The 17,462-nt window shown below is 31.0% G+C and overlaps 1 protein-coding gene across 1 annotated transcript in view; it reads left to right on the top strand.

Moving 5' to 3' along the window:
- The first annotated feature begins 2,859 nt into the window (after positions 1-2,859).
- The window catches only part of LOC114344961 (proteoglycan Cow), a 218,090-nt gene continuing 203,487 nt past the window's right edge, over positions 2,860-17,462 (top strand). Inside the window, exon 1 of the mRNA XM_028295783.2 lies at positions 2,860-3,132. Coding sequence (XP_028151584.2) covers positions 3,031-3,132 — 102 coding nt within the window. The 5' untranslated portion in view covers positions 2,860-3,030. The remainder of the gene's footprint in view (positions 3,133-17,462) is intronic.

The following is a 17,462-nucleotide window of genomic DNA, read 5'->3' as shown; positions in this document are numbered from 1 at the left end:
CAACCCAAAAGAGACAAAAAACAAGGGACTATTGTTCCCTCTGCAATAATTGGATCTACAAAGAACACCAGAAAGAATCACCTGTCGTCTGCTTAAAATGCGAAACAAAAGAAGCTAAAAATGATATGGTTACCATTTTATCCAACTTTAATTTTTGAAATGTACCTATTTATTCACGCTTGTATAATATACGCTCTTAACAAAATATAAGGTTCCAATAAATAGTTCATAAAATCAAACTTTGTTTAATATCAAAACTTCAATTGGATATACAGGGTGAGGCAGATAAAGGGCCTATTAGAAGTATCTCGAGAACTAAAGGAAATAAAATCATGAAAATTGGAATACAGGGGTTTTGAGGTGTGACCTATTTAATGAAAATAATTTGCTCTCTTTGCTACTTCCGGTTATAAGGGAAGTTGATTGTAACTTCGTTTTTTTAAATGAGACACCCTGTATATTTTTACATTTTTGGATTCATTTCGATTTCTTCTTTCTTAAAATATAAGATTTGTAATATTATACAGGGTAGGTTAAAAGATAATTACGTTTTCTTATTAATTTCGTAGCAATATTCACACCCTGTAGGATTGTAGTAGTTTGACATAATAAACTCTATTTATATTTAAATGATTTTTAGTATAGTCTTAGATTGTTAAGAATTATTGGTATAGTTGAATTTTTTATTTTAGTATACAGGGTTTGTCGAAACTCGGAATGAGTTTTCTTAAATAGAACACCCTGTATTTTCGTATTGTAATGAAATCTTATTTTATGGTACTTTTTTATTTCTTAAGCATTCCCTATACCTAACTGCTTTAATTTGTGAGTTAGTGATGATTCAAGCTAAACATTAATTGCAACACAAAATACGTGAAATTGTATTAGGTTGGCCGTGAAAATATTCAATCACAAATAATTTTTTGGAAATAAATACATATTAATCTAGACTAATACTTAAAATTGCCAATAATGGTTGATCTATCAAAATACCATCGAAGTTAAGAATGTTGGTTCGATTAACAATTAAGCACAAATTAAAGCAGTTAGGTATAGGGAATGCTTAGGAAGTAAAAAAGTACCATGCATTATCATTTTATTACAATACTAAAATATAGGGTGTTCTATTTAAGAAAACTCAGAAAATACTCATTCCGAGTTTCGACCCACCCCGTATACTAAAATTAAAAATTGAGTTATACTAATAATTTTTAACAATAGTAGACTATATTAAAAATCATTTGAACATAAATAGAGTTTATTATGTCAAACTACTACAATCCTACAGGGTGTGAATATTGCTACGAAATTAATAAGAATACGTAATTATCTTTTAACCTACCCTGTATAATGTTACAAAACCTCATATTTTAAGAAAGAAGAAATCGAGGAGAATCCAAAAATGTAATTAAAATATACAGAATGTCCCATTTAAAAAAACGAAGTTATAAGCAACTTCCGGTATAACCGGAAGTACCAAATAGATGAAAACATTTTCATTAAATAGATCAGTCTTCAAAACCACCTTATTTAAGTTTTCGTAATTCAGTTGCCTTTATTTTTCGAGATATTTCTAATAGGCCCTTTATCTGCCTCACCCTATATATTTTAGGGTACACGACAATTAGACCGAAATCATTAGACCGAAAGCAGTAGACCGAACTCATTGGACCGAAATGTACTTTACCGAGACCTCACTAGACCGAACAGCATTAGATAGAAATGGTAGGTACATAAATTAAAAAAGATTGCAGTAAATTATGCTAAGATTTTGCATATTTGTCTTTTTGTTTATTCTATTTTATTTTGTATTATTTTATATATAGACTATGTAAATTGTCACTCTGTACAGTCCGATATAAAATAATTTTCATCCGTTAAAGAAATTTTTAGTATTTTACATAATAAATAAAAAAAAAATAAACCAAAAACAAATAAAAACAAAAAATAAACAAAAAACAAAGCAAAAAAAAAACAACTTCTAGACTATTTTTAGTATTGTACATAGTAAAAAAAAATAAACCAAAAACAAATAAAAACAAAAAAATAAACAAAAAACAAAGCAAAACACAACCTCTATACTCGCTAGTACTTTGTACTACCAGTCCTAAGCCGGGATAAAGGGTGAAGGTTACCCTTGCTTAGATTACAATTATGTTTGAGCACCCTCTATTATGTACCTATGCTTTTCGGTCTCCTGCTTTTCGGTCTCCTATTGTTGGGTCTAGTGAGGTTTCGGTAAAGTGCTTTTCGGTCTAATGAGTTCGGTCTACTGCTTTCGGTCTAATGATTAAACAGATTAAACAGTAAACCATATTTTTGACCTGATTTATCCTGGGACACACGTGCATTACACGCCACCGTCCATGTAATATTTTGCTACGCGAGTAATCCAGGGTTAAACCCAAACAAAATTAGTATGATTGAATAGGTATTTTCAATACCTTTCAAACGAGATATCATTTGCCATAAGGTCCCATTAGAAGTAACTGGCAAAAAAGTAGATTTTATAGTCTATTTTATTGTAATAATTAAAGAAGAAATAAATACCTTAGTATGCAAAGCAAAAAAACGTAAATTTAATCTGCTGATAATGTTAAATGCAGAAACACTAAGGAACGCGAACGTCTAAAGAAAATGAATTGCCAATTAAAATAAGAATAATATACGCCATAATATAAATTACCTACCGATATAATCTTGTTCCATATTCCTGTTTTTATAAGCTGAATATTATTTGATTTCTAAAACACCAAACGACTAATATCTTTTGACCGCTCCTCGTACGCACAGGCTTAACCTGCTAACCCTTTTCCGACACCCACCCTGTCATCACCATCATCCGGCAACGCCGCCGAAGAGCAAAAGGAAGACAGAAAAGAGGCACAGCACAAGCAGAATCAAATAATCAAAAAGTCATCGCATCGTCCATGGCTTCAAATACTACTCGTAGATTCTTTCATCGTTTAACGTGAAAATATCAGTGAAAAACTAGTGAACATAGTTAAAATTTCCATAAACATTGTCACGATGAGGTTGATTGTATTTGTGATCGCCCTTGCGGTGTTGTTTTCAGCTTCGGAAGCGAAGAGAAAACGAAAATTTGAAGGAGACTTTGAGTTTGCCGAAGAGGTAAGTCATATTAACGTATATTCTTCTCTTATTTATTCATTAAATCATGTATAAATATTAAAGATACGAAGTGTTTATGATAAACGCCCATTGGCACCTTCAAGTGACAGAAGGGATGAATTGAAATGGGGTTATGACATTCCCATAAATACATTGAGGTGACTTTTTAGAAAACTGTGCTTAGTTCATTTAAATAAACAAATAGAAATGCGAGTGCATATTTGAATATTTTGTTGTGTAATATCAACAAAGTTCACCGTTTACAGAGACAGGTAGACAAGTAGTACCCACTTCAAAACAGGTAGACATTCTGGTCTGAAGTACCTGTTGTCTGTTGGCGGTGGGTACCAATTGTTGTTTTTTTACTTATTGTTTAAAGACAGCATCATTCATTAGTTGTTCACGTTGTTATTCGTATAAAAAACAAATATCATTTTTTAACGTTGCCATACCTAAATTTATTTTTTTTATAAGCTTTGAAAAGGTAACAATTTTGCCCCATAATCAATCAAATATTTTTAGTCCTCTAAATTCTAAATACATATTAGTAAAATATATAGATAATTTTTGACGTGTCTTTTGGATAGGATTAAATCATAATGGTAGGGGAGCAAAGTATGCTAAATGTGCAGTCACTCGAGCGCTTTGGGGACCTATTGGGTTGTGAAGAGTAGGTCCTAAAACCAAATAAAGTTAAGTAAAGTTTTCCATTTTAGTGGGCGCTTGCCATTTTTTAATTTAATTTTCCATTTCCAACAATCGTTTTTTTCGATTATAACGCCATCTATCGATAATTCGAAAAAATGTTTCGAATAAAAGTTAATTATTTTTACGTAAGGAATCCAAGTCTGCAATAAAAAATGGGGCTCCTATTTAAGATTTTAAAGTAACCCCCCACCCCACGTTCATGGGGAGTCGTCTTTGGTGCCATTCGATAGATTTTTCAAAAATATTGAATAAGTGTATTTTACAGTTTTTCGATCTGATGTTCATTTCGCGAAATATCGCGGGATTCGTATATAAAATATTAAATTTACCCCCCACCCCTCGCCGTGGGAAGTCGTGTTTGGTATCATTCGATAGATTTTTAAAAAATATTGAGCACATATTTTTTAGTTTCTCGATCTGTCAATCATTTCGCGAATTATTCGCTTTTTTCTTGTGAAACTTTGAGACTCACCCATTTCCTTACGCCCGGCTCAAATCGTCAGATTTTTGAAACATACACTCTTTTGCATGTACTTAACTTACCGTATCTTAATCTGACAATTTCAAGTTTTTTTAAGGATAGATTTTTTTTTCGGGCCCCCCTTAACGAACTCCCCTGTGTTAAGAGCCAATATATGGTAGAGGTACATCTGCAGAGTACCAGGTTTCTCCCCATATGCTAATCTGACGCGCTCGAGTAACTGCAAAAATCCCCGCTTGGGCTCCCCTACCATAATGAATTCTGTGATGTTTCGACGTCCAATGCCAAAATCGTTTTCAAAAGCTGAAACAATTTTTTAAAATGATTTTCATCGGCAAATGTTTATGATTGGAGGTGGAGGTAAATGATTATTTTTGTTTTATATATCGTTTTCGTAATTATTATTATCGTAATTTCTGAGAATTTTTTTTCGCGTCATTTTAAGAAAATAAAGTACTTAGGTACAGGTAGGAAAGGTGGAAAGGTCTAAAAGGAATAATTTTTTTCTACTTGTTTCCTGCACAAAATTCGGTGATGTTTTTTAATTATTAACAAGTAACTGCGAAAAATGCAATTTCTACATACCACGAAAAAGGTAATAGACCAGGGCTGATCTGTTCAAAATCTTATGTCAAAGTGTCACTTGGGCAAAACAAGTGAATAATTTAAGAGCTCGAGAGTAATTCGGTAAGATTATTTCATGAATAAAACTATCATTTTAAATCATTTTAACTAATATTATATTGATAACCTCGCCTGAGTATTTCCTAAACCTGTTTCTTGGTTACGTATTTTTTATGGGAAATAAGCCACAATTTTACTAAAGAATGAATTTATTAACGTTTCGAAGCCCAAATCGGGTTTCGTTGTCAAAAATCTGTTTCTTGGTGTTCTCTGTAACAAGTTGTAAAACATTAATTGTTATTAATGCCATTGAACGTATTTTTGCGTAGCAACGAAGGGCATCTGACGTAAAATACTTGACGGGAAATTATCAAAAATTATCAGTAGTAATTGCACAAGACCTCTAAAATTATCGAATTTTTCCCGAGTGACACTTTGACAGTTCTAATTTCACGACCCGAAGGGGAGTGAAATTATGTCGAAAGTGTCACGAGGGCAAAAATTCGATAATAATTTTAGAGATCGAGTGCACTTTGTTGCGATTATTTCATGAATAAAACTGTTCAAAACAAAAATTTTATTGTAATTTATTTATGTAAGTACAAATTAGTACAATCACACACACAGTTGTTATAAATATTTGACGGTTGAAAGTCATCACTTTTATAACTTTTAAAACATTAATTGTCATTAACGACGTTCCACACCTTCGTTGCGGGGTGTGCCTCTCAGAGGAAAGGGGGGAAACTTATATGCAAGCGAAAGTTGGTAACAATGCATTTATAGCAGAATACTCAAATCATATGTTTCAGTATTGAATACTTTATAAAAATAAATTATAATAAATTACGGAAATTACGGAATAAATTATAATAAATAAATTAAAAATAAATGGTACGGTAAACAATCCTCATTTTTTAATATGTTATTCCTTACAAAAAAACCTTTAATTTAAGCACAAATAATTAAAAATCGTAAATTTGGGTGAAAACTTATTAACTTTTTAAGAATTACCATAAGAGCCCATGTTAAAACTTAACTTTGACCCTTAATAGTAATTAAACGGCACGGTAAAACAATTTTTAAAAAATCAAGTCTTAGTTTTTTGAAGTAAACTACCTACTAAAATTTCATGCAAATCCTTAATTCTTTGCCGAAGGTGTAGAACGTCGTTAATGTCACTGAATGTATTTTTTCGTAGCAACGAAGGGCATCTGACGTAATATCCTTGACGACGGGATATTATCAAAAATTATCACCTTAATTTTCATTTCTGTAGCTTTCTATTGGTCAGAATCTCCTGTGAATGAAATAATCACTATAATTTTTATTTCTGTAGCTTTCTATTGGTCAGAATCTCTCTGAACGAACTAATCTATAAAATACAACTGGTTAAAAATGTTGAAAATGTTACAAATACAACTGGGTAAAAATTTACTATTTTAGTGGAGGAAATGTTTTAATTTAATACCCTTACTGCAAAATAACAATAAATACAAAAAAGGGGGGAACAAGCCTGTTCTTATTCAGTGCAACCACTTATATTGCACTTTAGAACCATCGTAATTATTTGTCTAAAAAATCTTTATAATATAATAAAATTGTCCAGCAAATTTCATTAAAATCGACTTAATAGATTACTTATAATAGGTTTGCGATATATTTTTTTTATTAAAATTCTTTAAAATCTTGCACAACAAAAACTAGACTATATAGAAGTTTACAAGAAGACAATTTCTTAAATACAAAAGAGCACTCCACTTATCTAACATACTTTATACAGTGCATTCATAAAGTGTGGAAACGGTCTATTATCTCACGACTTAATTATTTTCAGAGTTAAAGCTCTGGCAGGTCGATTTTTAAATTATGATTTTTTGACGTAAAGTACATAATAGTGACGTCATCGATTTTGGCGTGATGACGTCATCGTTGATTTTTTAAATGGGAATAGGGGTCGTGTGGTAGCTCATTTGAAAGGTGATTCAATTCTCTATTCAGTAATATAAACATTAACATCATTGTTTATACAGGGTGCCCAAAAAATAATTTTTGAATCAAAATAATTGACGCAAAAAGAAGAATGTATGTAATTTATTAAACTCAAAATACATTCTTCTTAACTCAGGCGAGACTCGTTAGTCTCTGGCACTTGGTCATAAGACCTTTGTACCAAAACAAAATACATTTTACTGATGCCATATAATATAAAAAAAAATGTTTATTTCATAAATAACCATTGCTTATCGCTTAAATTTAATGTCAAACAGCCACACACCTGCCTCTTGGCAGTTTGAACACTTAATTTAAGTGAAAAGCAATGTTTATTTGTCAAATAAACATTTTTTTCTCTTTTCTGATAGCAGTAAAATCTATTTTGAATTAAATAAATTATATAGTCTTTATTTTGCGGCAATTAATTTAATTCAAAAATTATGTTTTTGGCCACCTGGTATAAATAATGATGTTAATGTTTATATTACCGAATAGAGAATTGAATCACCTTTCAAATGAGCTACCACATGTCCCCTACTCCCATTTAAAAAAATCATCGATGACGTCATCACGCCCAAATCGATGACGTCACTATTATGGGATATACGTCAAAAAATCATAATTTAAAAATAAAAACGACCTGTCAGAGCTTTAGCTCTGAAAATAGTTAAGCCATGACATAATCCACCGTTTCCACACTTTATGAATGCACTGTACAGTGGCGGCTAGTCAGGGTCGGCAGTGCCGACCCACACGTTTATAGACACATTATAGATTTTTTTTAAATATTTAATTTGATCAGAGTTGATGATTTTCGTTTCTGTGAAATAAAAAAATATCTGTGAGATAACACAGACTAAATTTTATTCATTGTTTTTAAAAGAATTCGATCGATCCGATACGTTAAGTGATCCCTGTGTGCTGTGCGTAAGAGACTTTTCAAATTAATGATCCTATAGCCATGCACCCGACTGCGATAGGCCCGCTTCGACAAGCCGTCCCCAGATTGACGATTTGCTTGTAATAAGAAGCTATGGAATATTAGCCGATAGGCAACCAATTATACATTCCCTGTATTCATTTGCATGGTAAGTCCGGCAGATACCAATCTGCCGATCGGTGATCTGCAAACGGCAGCAAAGCACGTACCTAGCCACGTACCTTGTTAGCGCGCCCGGGGTGAAACTATGAAATTAAGTAGTTTTACGTCGTTTAATTATTGATATTGTAGTTTTTTTTAAGTTGTCAGGAATTGCCATTTAGGGGACAGGATGAATCGGATAATTCGTTAAATCAAGTTAATTATAGCACAGAATGAAATAATCAATTAATAGTTACATTTTGTCATTCACAATTATCAATTGTTCTTCGATACGCGTTACGTCTAATATTTATGAGAGGTTTTTAGGTTTGCATAAGTGAGTAGAAGCCATAAGACAGAATATATTTTTGGTGTTTTAAAGGACAGATTAAAATTTTTTGATATTAAAAATAAATTGGTAAAAATAAAAAGGTGGGATAAGTTACAAGATATATATAATTTTATATAGGGTAAACTACCCATTAGTTGGCACCTTTAAGAATCTTTCATTACAAAATCGTTTGCAAAAACTCTAAAAATATTTTTATCTAATTGTGTCTGGGAGTGAGATACGTACAATATATCAGGTTTTGAAAAAATTAATTAATTTACTTTCATATCAACTATAAGCTTTGTTAATATTGAAGTAAAGTCAAAAAAGCTGATTTTCTAATTGTTGGCACCGTAAACCCAATAATGAGCACCCCATTTGTTGGCATGGGTGTAAATGCTGGCATCTCATTTGTTAGCATGGGTCTAAATGTTGGCACCTCATTTGTTAGCATGGGTCTAAATGTTGGCGCCTCATTTGTTGGCACCCATTTATGGAATTCATTTTTCTTGTGTGTACAGTCAAGAATAATAAAAATTAACAAAAAAAAAAGATACAAAGCCAATATAGCGAAATCAGAAAAAATACAAAAATACTCAAACTAAATAGGTACAATTATTTCTTGTTTGAACAGACTCTGTTTCTCTAAACATTTTATGTGGTATGTTCTGGAGCATCCTTGGCACTTGATACCAAGTAAACATTCGTAAATTTTTTCAGTACATATAATACATAGTCCACCATACTGAAAAATATTCTTTCTTGGGATGTCTGTAAAAAAGTCGTCATCGCCTAATGCCTGATTTAAATTTCTAACATGTTTTTCTTTCATTGTTGATGTTTTAACTTTTGATTATTTTTTTGTTTTCGTTATACCGTTTTTTACTAGGGTTTTATTTTTTATTTGTGATTTATCATTGTTTTTCCTTCCTTTCTGCAGCTTTCAATAGTCTTTTCTGTCTATTTTCTGTTTCGTTTCTTTTTCTTCTTTTTCTTTTTGTTTTCTTTCGGCGTTGGTTTTGTAGTCAGAAGAAGTTAGTACCAATATGTTCTACAGTACTATTTAAGTTAACTGCATTGGTACATATTTCTTTGGTGGTTTCTGATTGGTTAATTTCATGTAATCTTTCGTCCTCTAAAATTATTATATCACTGTTAAAGTTTAAGTTACGTAAATCTATATTTTGACTTTTGTCGATAATAACAGACTATATTTTCAATATCATCATTAAATTTGAAATCACCGTTGCTTCAGTATTACTAAATAAGTTAAGGACGATGGCACCTTAATTTCCTTATAAACTTTTTTAAGATGTGAAATTATTTACAGTTGTGAGATAAATATCCACTTGTATCAGAATTAATTTCGTCTATTAAGTCGGCATCAAACAAATTAATTATGTTTGATTTATCTGATTTTACACACATTTTTTGCCTTTCGGAGCCACATACATACGTTTAGGATACTCAACTATAGAAAAAAGTTTTTTCTTTTTTGGATCGATTTCAATATGTTTGCACCAACTTCTCATATCGTTTTTGGAAACAGCGGATGACGCATTTGTTACTCCTTCTAGTGTTCTTTCTGACAACTCCGGATGACGTTAAACAAATAATTTGTACCGACATTCACCAGGCACGTTATTTTTAAACAGATTTGGTCTATGTTCTACGTCTAAAAATGATTTGACAGCCATTTGTAAATCAATTTTGCGCCTCGGAAACCCTTTTTGATCATTTTCAATAATCCAATTGACCAGTTTTAGTTCCTCATTTTCTGACAGAAACGTATTCCTGTCTTTTTTGACTTTCGTGAACTTATTCCCTAATCTATATTAAATTGTAGCTCTAGGTATTGGATATTTCACAGCAACTATTTTCTTAGATACACCTTATCTAGCTTCCTCAAGAGCTTTCTGCAGCAGTTCTTCATTATATGTATTTTTTGTATCTAAAAAAAATAGACACTGTTATCAGAATGACTTTATGACAATTTTTATATTCTAATAAAAATTTAGTTTTAGTAAGCCTACTTCGTTTAAGCAATTGATAGTTACAAGTTTATTTGATTTCTCTATTTTTGAAAAAAAAATAGGTATACGTGATTAAAATGGCTTATACCTACTGAATATTGTGTTCTCAATTTTGAGTACAGCGGGTTAAAAAGTTTCATTTCAATAAAATAATTACATTTTTGTACCATACTGTTAACATTTAGGAAAACATTCCAACTTCTTCTAAATGTTGGCACTCTCATAATTTTTGCGGAAAGTGTCTTTTTGACAAATTCTAACTTCAACTTAAGACTAATAGATATACTTTTTTAGCGTATGTTTAATAAATATTTTTTCTATTGTTAAATATCTGAAATTTATTGGTTATTGACTGGGACCATACATGTTTACCTAACAAAAGTCGTAAGTTTAATCAACTTTATTTTTCATCTCACCTTTCGTTTATGAACTCCTGAACTTCTTTTCTTGTTTTTATTAGAAGTATTTAGATCCATTTTTATCATATTTTCTCTTAAATTAAAGAAATTTTGTTAATTCCTATCGGTGCCAAAAATTAGCTAAAATAATATACAGTTAACGTAAAATTGGCATGCATGAGCCAATATTTGAAAACATTATCATAATGCATTCCAAATATTGGCACCCCCTTTTTCTCAATATTTTTTTATGTTATAACGTTTTTTTATGTTAGAACATGAATTATACACTTTTATGTAATAACTACTATCATCGAAAACAACGATTTCAATCTAAAAATGAAACTAAATCGATTTTAAAATTCCTACTCTGTTAAGGATCGAGACAAATTTCTTACCTTGTTGATGGAGACAGACAATCACAGACCTATTTCACAGATCAAACTGAACTCATACTATTAATACGTGGCGTTTTGTTTTACCAAAAATGTTGCCAAATTACGAAACATAATGATCTCTCTAAATAACGCTATATTTTTACAAAAACTGAAAAAATTCAACTAAGGTGCCAACTAATGACTCAGTGCCAATAATTAGGGGTTTTACCCTAGGTACTGTAATTCATTAGGTACAACAAACTGTTCCCGAAATTAATAAATTATTGTTCTCAAATGTGGGCAAATTCTGCCACAAATGAACGGGATTTCTCTTGTCTCAAAAGAGTCAAAGTCAAAACGTATTGTCGAAACATCATGAAACAAGAGATAATGTCAAGATTGTTTCAAATGTCAATAGAAAAAAACTTTTAAAATCTCTCCAAAACAATAATAAATTTTACAATGACGTTATAATCCATTTTGCAACTTCAAAACAACATAGACTAGAGTTAATTCATAAACAGGTTTAGGTTCTAAATTTATAGGAAAAAACAAAAAAAAAAACAAAAAAAAATAAAAAAATAAACAAAAACCAAAAATCTCCTATGGAACTAAAGCCTTTTAATTAGATGACATACCTATCTGAGGAGACAAAACCTTGCCGACCCTGTCCCTAAAGCCACGAGCCGTCACTGAGAATGGGTTGCATTGCCACTGTAGAATAACGAATGACTTAGTGAATCGGCGCGAATCAGGACCTCAATTTTTGACCCTTCGCTTCGTGATGGATCATTCGCTATCTGTACACTAAACAGATACGAAGCGAATACGTTCGATAACGAAGCGAAGGGTCAAAAATCGAGGTCCAGGCGCATTAGGTGGGCAGCGGAAAAGAAGTGTTGTCATTTATAGGCCGTATATCTAATTTAAAACTAAACAATCTGTATGTGCACAAATAGAAGATCATGCTGACCGCCAAGAATTTAGAGAACTCTTCTAAAAAGTCAAATATCTAGAAAGAGAACATGCAAGAACACTGACATTACAAAAAACGATTTCCTATCGCCACCTACGTTTCAAAAACATGGACCTTCAAATATACTTGCAGTTATATGTCCAAAATATCAAGATCTTTTAGACATATAACTAGTAGAAGAGAAGGAACGCATGATAGTTGAAGGCAACGTAGTGGGCAAAAGATCTAGAGGAAGACCTTCAGTACGACGATGGTCGGACCAAATAAAGGACCTGACTGATTACTCATTCTCCAAAGCAAAATAACCGCACAAAAGAGACATAATTGGACATAAATAGTCAAATTACATGACACCACTATATCCTTACGAAGGAGAAAATATAGAGGATGAGGAATTAAGTTGAACCATTTTCGTAGGTTGTGCAGCCAAGTCATTGTTTCTCGGCAACAACATCGAAGCCTATAACGAATAGTATCTGCAAAAATAATGCTGTCGTCAGCATCTTCTTCACGTGCCATATCAGAATTATCCGACGTTGGAGATTACCATTGCGAAGGCTTCTCGCTCTTCTGCAGTATGGAATAATTGTCCTGCATTTGATATCTGAGTCCATTCACGAATGTTTTTTAACCAAGAAACTTATCTTTCCACATCTATACGGCCCTCTATTTTGCCTTTAAGGATCAGTTGTAATATTTTATATCGACTTCCCCTCACTATATGACCCAGATTAGACATTTTTCGATGTTTAACAGTCTTTAGCAGTTCTCTATCTTGTCATAAATATGTGTATTGTTACTGCCTTCTGGTCCCAATTAATTAAAACTCTTATTTATATTCAAATACATATATTTTTGGTTTACCATATCGATGACTAAATCATAATAACTTGTTTATAATCACGACCTATCTTAAACGTGGTTACTGCTAACTATTACAATAATCATAACAATAATAATAATGGTATCATATCATCGGGCGTTTACTTATATATTAGAATGAACTTTGCAACCTCACGCGTCGGCCTTGGTCAAGGGCGGACAATTTACTTTCAATAAAACATCTTTTGTACAGGGTGATATTATAATACCACACCTCCCCGTTTTGTTAAAATTACATATTTTTAAAATGAGATTGATTGTCCATCATCGCCTTTTAGGAGATATACCTTATATTACTTAATAGTTAAGGTCCTATATCGGCCGCTATAAGACACTTAACAAAAATCCTATTATAAACAAAAGTTCATATTGTCCCTATACTAAACTGGTATTTTATAAAAACTACAAATAATTGTTTATAAGTAATTGTCACTAAATCACGCACTACTCCTTCGTGTCTTTTAGTATTTTTTTTCGTTTACTAATTCACTTTCGTAAAACAATGAATAAAACTTATCCTAATTTTTAATCTAGTCTTTAGTCTTTTTAGTGTACTACACTAATTTACGTCATATAAGCAGTGAATAGTTATATAATATTTTAAATCTACCAATAATATTTCCAAATTTAACTAAACTTAATATTACTAACCTTCTTAGTAAAAATTTAAAGTTACTTTATTAATTCCTATTTCAGTCTTTTGATTAATTACTATTCGTCCCTTCTTAATAATAAAAAAAAATTAATGTCTCTTGCTAGAATAAATATTAATAAATGTCTCTCATCATATCAAGTTTAAAGAAAATTTCTTTTAGGGTTCTTTTTTCTAATACTAACACTAAGGTAACTAACACTGTAAGATATTGTCTATCCTTAATTCAAACACTTCCATTATTTTTCGCGAAAATTTAACCTGAATTCATTATCTATATTTAAAATTTAAGTCATTTATAATTTACGTTACTTTACAGATTTCAAAAAACAATTCAAGCTTAATTCTTAAATATAATTCAATGATTAGCTACTTATTTGATTAGTATCTTCTTAATTTTGCTTGTTTTCTTGCAATTTTGTTTGTGTCTTCTTTCATTTTTCCCACATATTTTACTAAAAATTCTCTTTTTTTTTTCTCTTCTTCTTCTTGTCTGGTACTACAACTATATATTTCTTCATTTTTCTTCATATAATAGCACTTCTACAGTGTACATAGTTCATCTTAATATAACAATCATTTTTCATTTAATCATAAATATATATTATTCATAATATAACATCATAATAATCACTTCCTTTACTTATCCCTCAATGCCTACGTTCGACTAATCAAAGTGGCTTTACTCGAGAGAAAAGTTCGAATTCTTCTACATATTTCATAACCTCAATCATAATACTCAATACTAATACTAACCACGAAACCTCTACAATCTACCTTGATAGAAGCGGGTATAATATCGTTGGCTAGATCAAATTCTTTTACAAATTTCACAACCTCAATCCCTTGCTTTGAGGCCGTTGTTTATTCACGAATACTCATGAATAAAATAGGTACCCTTCAAAACACAGAGTGGGTCTCTAATAAGCTTTCAAGCTTCTATAAATCACTTAGTACCTTCCTAATTTGACAAGAGCAGTGGGTTTCTTATTGTCTCTAGTTGCCTCATAATATTTAGCTCATAATATTGTTAGTTCTTCTTCTAATCTATATAGTTCTTCTTCAAATTCCTTATCTCGACTCATCAGGTCGGTTCGTTAAAAGTATATTTCTTGCTTACAGCAATGTTTATCTTAAGCTCTTATATCAACGTATGTCATCACTAATCATTATTCATTAAAAAAATTTAACACAAAATCGATGCAAATGTACTAAATTTACTCAGTAAATATCAATAATAAAACAACTGGCTAATAAAAATTCAATATTAGTATACATATTCGACAAAAATTCAATAAAGATTCAAAAATAGCATATTCAAAAGTTAGATAAACATATTCAAAATAAGTTTAAATCTCAAAATTCAATAGAATTTTTTGGAACAAATTCGATATTCCATAAAATATTTAAAAATAACCGTACTAAAAAATCGAAATCGGATAGAGATTTTTCAAATAAATTCAATAACAATTCAAAATTCAATAAAAATTCAAGAATAGCATATATAATAAACTTCTATAAAAATATTCAATTCAAAAATCACTTCATATTTCAAAATTCATAGATATTCTTAAAAAAAAAATCGATACTTTATAAATTATTTACATATCAGCAAAGATAATTATTCAATGTTCAATAAAAAACGAGGGAAGCATTTTCAATAAAGATAGACATACTTACTTACTTACTTACTTACTTACATTTTAACACTTGTGTCTTTGTTCACTGGGTTTCCTGTCCGGTTCCTGGTCCATCTTCCATTTTCGCCGTCGGTATTTCCAATCTTTAGTTCCCATCTTCAGAAGATTCTCCAACTAATTTACAGGAACGCCATGTCATAAATATGTGTATTGTTACTGCCTTCTGGTCCCAATTAATTAAAACTCTTATTTCTATTCAAATACATATATTTTTGGTTTACCATATCGATGACTAAATCATAATAACTTATTTATAATCACGACCTATCTTAAACGTGGTTACTGATAACTATTACAATAATCATAACAATAATAATAATGGTATCATATCATCGGGCGTTTACTTATATATTAGAATGAACTTTGCAATCTCACGCGTCGGCCTTGGTCAAGGGCGGACAATTTACTTTCAATAAAACATCTTTTGTACAGGGTGATATTATAATACCACAATCTTTGTTGACCCTTCTTAGTACTTCTTCATTAGTTTTCCTTGCTGTCCAAGGTATCTTCAGCATTCGTCTATGAATCCACATTTCCAATGCTTCAATTTTGTTCATGATCGATACTTTTAGCATCCATCTCTTTTTATCCATATGCAATATCTTTGTTATACTTTTATTTTTATATGACAACCCCCCTTTTAATTTTAAAATGAATGAACAAGGCTACTATAAAAAGAAGTTACCAAAGCTGCTAATAAAATGAAACATAATTAAAAAACGTTTACTTCGATAAATTTAAATTGTAATTAAGTACTCTTTTATCGTTCATTCTCTTTTCATTTCTAAACCAAAGCCGCCGTATTTTTTGTATTTCCGGGTATTGTGGAATTCTAAATGATCTTTTATGACATCCATTTTCAAATTTGTTACCATAACACCGTAAATAGGTTTCTTTCGAAAGTATCGAAAGAAAAATGTCTAAACTAAAAAGGTCGAATGAATGAAATATACAAAGCAATATAGATTATTATGATTTTGAAATATATTTGAAAAGTAGATAAATTCCAAGTATTTTAATTCTAAAATGTCCCTGTTTTCTTTACATTTAAATTTTAAAAATAGATGTTCTTTTATCACAGATGTTAAATGGATGATACAGAGTTATCTAAAACACCTTTCTTTCTTCTACTTTCACCGAATCTCGGTCAAATGCTCTAATAATCCTTCCTATCTCTTTTGACAGCTAAATTATCCTTGTCTCAGTTTTTCCCGATGAATAATATCTTATTTGTACCTACAAATGCTGCAAACTTCTCCCGATCTTCATTCATAAGCCAAACACTAGTTCACTTGTCAGGATTTGAAGTTCCTCTTTCAAAGGTCAGCAACAGATAACCAAATTCTCCTCTTTCAAATCTCAATCGAATCAAAAAGCCCCTTCCATCAGTCTTTTTTAACTAATCGTCTTTTAGTTCTTCAGATTCACACAAAATACCCAGTTCTCAAGAAATGATTTCAAATTTCCAATTTTTGTTTTCTAATATACAGGGTGTCCAGAAACTCTACCGACAAACGAAGACAGGAGATTCTTCAGATAATTTTAAGTTAATTTAGTTATTTTTAGTCAGAAAATGCTTCCTAAGGGAGCTAGAGCTCTTTGAAGATGGCGTCTTGTAATTAGTTTTTCTTAAATACCTCCAGAACGCTTCCATTTAGAAAAACAAAAGTTGGTACGCGTGTTTATCTTCAAGATATAAATCTAATTCATCCATTACAAATTTCTGGTACCGATCATAGGCGTCCGTTTTGGGTAGGGCAACGGTTATTTTATCACATAACTTTTTTATCTTTAACTTTTATGCATTTCTGACACTGGATTATTAAATTATGGAGTATTCTAGTACTAAAGGGTACTCTTGTTTTAAATCTGTAGGACACACCGTTTTCTAGAAAAATCGAATTGAAAATTTTTCGCTCTTTGAATTAAAAATTTTTTTTTCAAAAAAAAACTGTTTAGAAAGACCAAAGCTGGTGCATTTATTTATATTCCAGAGATAAATCGATTTCATTAATTGCGAATTTCTAGTACTGGTCATAGGCGTCCGTTTTGGGTAGGTCAACAGTTATTTTATAGCATAACTTTTTTA

This window comes from Diabrotica virgifera, chromosome 3 (assembly GCF_917563875.1).
Source record: "Diabrotica virgifera virgifera chromosome 3, PGI_DIABVI_V3a".
Classification (NCBI taxonomy): Eukaryota; Metazoa; Arthropoda; class Insecta; order Coleoptera; family Chrysomelidae; genus Diabrotica; species Diabrotica virgifera.
The sequence above is the reverse complement of the archived record's forward strand: the minus strand, read 5'-3'. Positions and strand labels throughout refer to the sequence as shown.